Source organism: Humulus lupulus, chromosome X, assembly GCF_963169125.1.
Source record: "Humulus lupulus chromosome X, drHumLupu1.1, whole genome shotgun sequence".
Taxonomy (NCBI): domain Eukaryota; kingdom Viridiplantae; phylum Streptophyta; class Magnoliopsida; order Rosales; family Cannabaceae; genus Humulus; species Humulus lupulus.
Genome location: NC_084802.1, coordinates 50647990 through 50655975, shown reverse-complemented (window position 1 = coordinate 50655975; position 7986 = coordinate 50647990). Strand labels below are relative to the sequence as shown.

General features: G+C 34.8%; 1 protein-coding gene across 2 annotated transcripts; it reads left to right on the top strand.

The window, feature by feature from the left end:
* Positions 1–966: 966 nt before the first annotated feature.
* LOC133803566 (leucine-rich repeat receptor-like serine/threonine-protein kinase SKM1) lies at positions 967–5217 on the top strand. Of its 2 annotated transcripts, XM_062241652.1 has the most exons (4): positions 975–1064; positions 1186–1243; positions 1367–4044; positions 4568–5217. In XM_062241652.1, exons 3-4 carry the CDS (start codon positions 1416–1418, stop codon positions 4930–4932), a joined length of 2994 nt encoding a protein of 997 aa, XP_062097636.1. In that variant the 5' UTR covers positions 975–1064; positions 1186–1243; positions 1367–1415; the 3' UTR covers positions 4933–5217. The 2 variants fall into 2 exon arrangements, with proteins under 2 accessions (XP_062097635.1, XP_062097636.1); XM_062241651.1 differs by lacking the exon at positions 1186–1243 and having other exon boundaries at positions 967–1064.
* Positions 5218–7986: the final 2769 nt, after the last annotated feature.

The window sequence follows — 7986 nt, the reverse complement described above, 5'->3', positions numbered from 1 at the left end:
GAAAATTTTGAATACAAAAATCATTCCCTTCAAAAAAAAGAAAAAAAATAGAAGAACATATACAAAAATCATTATTGCTGTTTTGATTGAAAAAGAAAAAAAAACATTTGGATTTGGAGAATCTGACAGTGCGGGTCAACTTGTCTCTGTTTTGCCACTACCTGCATATAATATTTGCTTAGAATTACATAGAATAAACGGTGTTGTGCTCCGCCAAATCCACTTCTTAATGAGTCTATTTGGATAGTAGTGAGCATGTATATCCAACACGTACGTACTCTATCATCCACATATTCAAGAATTGACTTTAATTAACAGATCTCCAGATAGTTATGATAATCAGTACTCATAAGGTGACCATATGAAGTGTCTCCTTGAGTTCCCTCAACAAGTATTGCATACTTAGTAAATTGAGTCAGATAGGGAAAAAAAAAGATAGTGGGAGGCAATTTTATATATATCTCCTATAGAATATTTCGAATAGAGAATATCCATCAAAATATTTGAATATTTAAAATTATAAAATTACTTTTAACTTTCCCCTGCTGTAAATAGATAAGAATTGACATTAGTAAATAGGCTTTTTTATTCTCAATTAATCAGAAAATGATCTCATTTGTAATAATGAAAGACACTAAAGTAGACGTAGACGGAGACATAACACACAAATATATGGTCATGCATGTAAATGTTTGGAAAGTTTTCAACGGTTACTAATGAAAATCCTTTGTCTGAGTCAGTCAGTGAGTCTAAAAGAGTTGGCATTTTGTGTAAATAAGCCGACAAAATCAGGAGTTTTTTTTTTTTTTTTTTCAACAACTGTCCCTGTATCCCTTTCAGCCGTTTGTATTCAAACAAGATTATATTGTGTCCTGAAGGTGCATTTTCGTAATTATGTTCAAATTCTCTACCCACTTCTCCTAAACCCTTTTATTTCCTCTCTATATATCTACCCTATTTAAACACTCAAACTCAAACCTTCAGTACCATTCCAATAGCCTACTTCCAAAACTCTCCTCTCTCACCATATCCCCTTATCTTTTCCTCTTAATTATGATATTTAGGTATGTTTTAGACATTTTACCTAAACTTTTTCAACAATTATGATTTCGTTATTAATTAATTCATTGAATTATATACTCTTGTGCTTTTTATATCCACTATTTTTTTTCTCCTTTTTCGCAGGGTTATCATTGTTAATGTTTTTAGTTAAATTCACCTATTTTATGTAATTATAAACGGGGTGAGTGTATTTCTTTGTTCTTAATATTTCATGAAAAAATAAAATTCTTACTTGTAATTTGTTTTACGTTGTGATTATTAATAGTGTTAGTTTTCTTTTTATTTTATTTTTTCCTAACTGCAGTGAGTTTAGACAGCAAGAATTTGGAAGAAAAAGAATAGAAAGAAGAAAAATGATCATGGAAAGCAATAGATCATCAGCTCAAACGACACATCCAACACTGTTCATATTCATGTCGTTGATCTTGTTCTCCACTAGTATCTCCGCTCTGCATGGCGATGATGAACTCGATCTTTTACTGTCGTTTAAAGCTTCCATCAACGACCCCTTTAACCACCTATCCGACTGGTCCTCATCATCATCATCAGCAGCCAACAACGTTTGTCAGTGGCAAGGTCTCACATGCAACAACTCCTCCCGAGTCAACTCAATCGACCTCACTGGAAAGAACTTCACGGGCAAACTCTCGGCAACGATATTTCGGTTACCCGCTATCGAAACGGTAGACCTTTCGGGGAACCAGCTTAGGGGCGAGCTCCCAGAAGACCTCTTTGGTGGCTCCAATATGCTTCGGTACCTCAACTTGAGCAGCAACAATTTCACTGGACCGATCCCGAGTGGAGCAATTTCGACCCTGGAGACACTTGACCTCTCAAACAACATGCTTAAGGGGACGATCCCTGAGGACATTGGCTCCTTCTACCGCCTAACATATCTCGATCTCGGTGGTAACGTCTTAGTTGGAGCAATCCCGAAATCTCTTTCAAATATTTCTGGGTTACAGTACCTTACTCTGGCTTCGAACCAATTGAGTGGTGAGATACCACAAAACTTGATGAAAACCTTGAAGTTGATTTACTTGGGTTACAACAACCTCAGTGGCGAAATTCCTTCACAAATTGGGGACCTGAAAAATCTGTATCATCTTGATCTTGTGTATAATAATCTGACAGGAACAATACCGTACTCGATCGGGAACCTAACCCAATTACGGTACCTTTTCCTGTACCAGAACAAGCTCACCGGACCAATCCCTCGTTCTGTTTTTGAGCTCCGAAGGTTGGTTTCGCTTGACCTCAGTGATAATTTTCTCGAGAGAGAGATTCCCGAGGCAGTCAGTCAATTACGGGACTTGGAGATTCTTCATCTTTTCTCTAACAAACTTACCGGTACGGTTCCGTCCGGTTTGGCTTCGCTGCCTCGGCTTCAAGTGCTTCAGTTATGGTCTAACGAGTTATCGGGGGAGATCCCACGAGACCTCGGAAAACGAAACAATCTCACAGTTTTGGACCTATCGACTAATCGTCTGTCAGGGAGAATACCAGACGGGTTATGCGATTCTGGCAGGCTTTTCAAGCTCATTCTCTTTTCTAATTCTTTCCAGGGAATTATTCCTAAGCGTTTGACTCAGTGCAAAAGCTTACGACGAGTTCGTCTCCAGAACAATCTTCTCTCCGGCGAGTTATCGCCTGAGCTTGCAAAATTTCCCTTGGTCTACTTCTTGGATATCTCCGGCAACAATATCTCCGGCAGAATTGACTCCCTGGAATGGAATATGCCTTCACTTCAAATGCTGAATCTGGCCAGAAACCAATTCTTTGGGAAATTTCCGGAATCATTCGGGAGCGAAAAGCTCGAGAACTTAGTCTTATCGGATAATCACTTATCAGGAGAAATTCCGACGAGTTTTGAAAACTTTTCGAGGCTAATGCAATTGGATTTGAGCTACAACAAACTCTCCGGTCAAATACCCGGAGAATTGGCTCTCTGTGAAAGAATGGTGAGCTTAGACCTCAGTCACAACCAGCTAATCGGTGAAATTCCAGCTAGTATCACCGAAATGCCAGTTCTTGGTTTTCTCGATTTATCGGACAACCAATTATCGGGCGAAATCCCTCGGAATCTCGGCCAAGTTGAGTCACTCGTGCAAGTCAACGTTTCTCACAATCATTTCCACGGCAGTTTGCCGCCTACCGGAGCATTCCTCGCCATAAACGCCAGCTCCGTCGACGGAAACGAACTCTGCGGCGGCGAGATTGTCACCAGCGGCTTACTGCCATGTGAGAAAAGTATCAAGAAACATTTCACGTGGAGGCTCTTCCTCACTTGTTTTTTCATCTCTTTGACGGCTCTCGCCATAGTTATTTCTGTCGTCTTTGTTTTAGTCATCATTCATCGCAAGCGAAAGGATCTGGAGCTGAAAAGAGTGGAAAACGACGACGGATCAGTCTGGGAAGTGCAGTTCTTCGATTCCAACATTGCTAAATCTGTCACACTGAACGACGTCGTTTCGTCCGCTAAAAGAGGAAACAACGTACTTAATTCGTTGGGACGCAGGAGAGGGATAACGTACAAAGGGAAGTCGAGTATTAACAGCACTGAGTTCGTGGTGAAGGAGGTAAACGACATTAACTATTCCGTTATTGGGTCGAATTTTTGGTTGGATGTGAAAGGGTTCGGCAAGATTAGGCATCCGAACGTCATTAAGTTGATGGGAGTGTGTCGTTCTTCCCAGAAGGCCGGTGGATATGTCGTTTATGAGTATTGCGAAGGGAAATTGGTGAGTGAAGTTTTGAGGAGTTTGAGCTGGGAACGACGACGAAAGATTGCAATCGGGGTAGCCCAAGCCCTTCGGTTTTTGCATTGTTATTGTTCGCCAAATGTCGTTGTGGGTCATGTTTCGCCCGATGAAATTGTCGTCGACAATAATGATGAGCCTCGCCTGAGTTTGAACCTTCCTGGACTACTGCTGTGTTCTTCCAACTCTAAAGGTTTCACTTCTTCAGCCTACGTTGCCCCAGGTACATACTCTTCATCCTATTTTGTTTTACTTATTCCGATTAATTATTTAATTTAATTAATTAATTATGGTTATATAATAATCAATGAGTTGCAATTTATAATATATATGTATAAACACATGTAGCTCTAATATATTGTGTTGAGAATACTATATATTCAAAACGAGCTAGGTCAAAAATTTCCGGAGAAGAAACGTCGGTATGTAATTTATTTACCCGGGATAAGTTGATTACTTGAGGTGAGGAAAACTTGTCATATATATTGACATGACATAATTCGATATTAGTCAAAGATATAATTATAAAATCCAAGTATGATTTTATCATTACGGTGTTGAGTTAGTGATTGAATTAAATGGTGCTTTGTCAATGTAATTCACGTGATTTTGATATGATTAATAAATAATATTGGGTTTCATACATTCACATATATTTATAATTATGGCTCTATTGAGTCATGTACCCATGCACGTGTGGCAATATACTAAAAAGGGTTCTCAGTCTTTACGTATATACTGTGTAGAAGCAAGCAAAGGAGTGGTAACAGAAAAGAGCGATGTCTATGGATTCGGCCTAGTCCTGATCGAACTGCTCACCGGAAAAAGCCCTGCCGACACCGAGTTCGGCGTGCACGAGACTTTTGTTGAGTGGGCCCGCTACTGCTACTCCGACTGCCATCTCGACACGTGGATAGATCCTCTCATCGGAGGACACGTGTCAACTCATCAGAACCAGATCGTCGAGACCATGAACCTGGCCCTGCACTGCACCGCATATGACCCCACCGCTAGGCCATGCGCTAATGACCTATACAAAACTCTCGACACTGTGGTGCGGACAGGTTCTTGTGTTTCGGGCCTTAAAGTACTTTCTTCTCTTCTTTATTAGATTTTTTTTTCTTTTTTAATTTTGCTCAGTCTTTTTTTTTTTATGCTTTTTCTAAAACATTAATTATTATTATTATTATTTTAAAACTTTTTTTTGGGGGGTCTATAACATATGTCTTACGTTAATTAACCCCTTATGTTAGTAGTTTAATGACATAAGGTGTTAATTGAGTGTTACTCAAATGTTTTGTTTGACGGTATGGTACTATTGACATAGCTCGTGTGTAAAAATGTAGATAAACTAAATGCTCTTTTCTATACATACATAATTTTAATGTTTTTTTTATCCACTTTGAATTAATGCAATTAAACTGAACCGATATTCGATCACTTAGCATATATATATTCAAATAGACATGGTCATTTATTACGAAACAAATAATGATATATATATATATTCTATTATTGCAACGAATTAAAGATCTGGATCATAATATAGTGTTAAAACCTCAAACCTTTATAATTATTAATTCTTATTGCTCTAGAGGGATAACAAATCAAGTACACCATATAAAGTTTAATAAATTTGTTTTTAACGGTAGAAGCGTTACTGCGTGCAACGTGAAAAAGTAGGATGTGGAATGTTAAGAAACTTTATACAGAATAAATAAATGCCATATATGTAATATCATCTTCTAGCATTAAAGAATATATTTTATAATGGAAATTGCTTTCACTGTCATCCAATGCAATTTAACTTTTTTAAATTTAACCAAACCAATTATATATATCAGATTATGAAAATCATCATTCAATATATTTTATATATGAAAATTGCTCCAATGCTATCGATTCCAATTCAACTTTTTTTAAGCTTAACTAATCCAACCTAATTATATATTAGAGTCTGAAAATTATCATACAATCAAATCTAATTAGCATCTATCATCAAATTCGATCCAATATCTTTAAATTTTCATGTAATTTAAAAAAAAAATCAAATAGAAAAATGAATAAAAACAAAATGTTAAATAATTATAACATAATATTGACTATAACTACTATATCTAATCAAGTATGTTAGATTGCTACATAATAAATTTCAATAACCAATAAAAATTTACTTATATTAATATTTTAATTTTTATAGATTTTTAATTAAATTTAATATATAATATATAGATTGAATCGAATCAAATAAGTTTTAATTAGATTTTTTGAATGTGTCATCTGCCAACCAATCCAATCAAATTTTAATTTGGAAAGTTTGTCTCCCTTCAATTCTGCAACCTGGGCCCTAGTCAGTCAAACACATTACTAGCGACCCGACTATCAAATTCATCATCTCTCCCACCTTGAAAGAGGTTTCACTACAAGGAAATGACTCTACAGCGACGACATCTATTGCGACGACAGTAAAATCGTCGCTACATGTAGTCGAATTCCAGGAAAAAATCTTTTTTTAAATATATTGAAATAAATTAGCTATAACGATGACATGCCATCGTTGTAGAGTAGCCAACATCACACCACTAGGCACCTCCAAATTCCAGGAACCCTACTGCGATGACTCGTCGCTGTAGGGATTCTGGAATTTGGAGGGAACACGAGATAGCGGATGACTCTACGACGACGATACGTCATCGCTGTAGAGTCCCAAAAAAACGGAGGGAAACTGGACCGCCAAAAGTTTGTTACTGAATTTTGTGTTGTCGCTATAGATCCCCATTTGATCGACTGATCAGTTAAAATTTTAGTATAAAGCGACAACAAGTCGTCGCTATAGGTTCCCAAAAATATGGAGGGAAAGTTGACCGCCAAAAAAGTTGTCAAAAATTTCACTTCCTATATTAGGCACGTAGTAAACAAACTCTTCATATACTATTCCCTTATCTATAGAGATGACATATCGTTGCTATAGATTAAATGAAAAAGCTATGTGCTCTCTTCAGCGATGACATTCTTATTTCCTGAGCCTTCTTCTTCTTCAGTTTTTCTTCTCCTTTCTCAACAAAAACAGAGCCCCTCTGTTGCCCCTTCACCGCCCGTCGCTGATCCAACACCCCCTAGTCTGTTTTGAGCCCATTTCTTCCAAGTTTAGGTAATCTAAACCCAATTTCCATCTATTTTGGCCTTTAAAATGAATTTGCGTTAATATATTTATGTATTTAGTATTTGGTAGAAATATGTTTTTGAATTTTTTTTTTGTTTTCTTTTTAGATTGGAGTAGTTAAGCATCATCCTTAGCCAGACACGCCTTTGGATAACCCCTGAGCCTTGGGTATTGTTTTTATATTTTTTTTTCTTGTTTGATTAATGTTTCAATTATATTTTTAAGTGTGTGATTGGTTTGTTTATATGGTGTTGATTTTTTTTTCATTTAAGATTTGTATATTTTAGATAATGTTAAATATGCTAATTTAATTAAATGTTATTATGTTAATTGTGTAATTGATTAATATGTTAATTGTGTAATTGGGTATTGTAGATAACATTGAATATGTTAATATGTTAATTTAATTAAATGTTAATATGTTAGTTGTGTAATTGGTTATTTTAGATAAATAGTGTTGAATATATTATTTTATTTAATTAAATATTATTTTAGATATTAGTTGAATATATTTATTTATATAAATGTTAATGTGAATTGTATTTTTAAATTGTATGGTAGGTTATATTAATATAATTAGATGTTTATAATTAGTATATGTATGTTATGGGACTAGTTTTGTAGTTTTTATGCATATTTTAAATTTTGGGATAGGTTAGATTAAAACCGTTATGCTGCCGAAATTTTAGTAGATTTAGAAATATTAAACATTACAAAATAATTTTAAAGTTAGTATGATTAAAATTTTTAATTAATTTTAATGAATTAATAAAAATTAATAAAAAAAATCATAAAGTGGAATTAAAAAAATTACAATTATAAAAATTTATTGTTATTTTTTTAAAAATAAAAAGTGAAAATTAAAATAATAATTTGATAATTATCAAAGAAATTAATAATAATTATTAATAAATTTATAATTAAATATTTGTTTATATAATGAACTTTATAATACATTCATAAAATTTAATAATATATATTCATAAAATTATAAAGTGAAAA

What these genes read in the sequence shown, in the direction of transcription:
- LOC133803566 (XM_062241651.1), top strand. An exon ending in TTCAGCCTACGTTGCCCCAG is followed by an intron (nt 4,045 to 4,567) that starts GTACATACTCTT and finishes TATACTGTGTAG; the next exon opens with AAGCAAGCAAAGGAGTGGTA.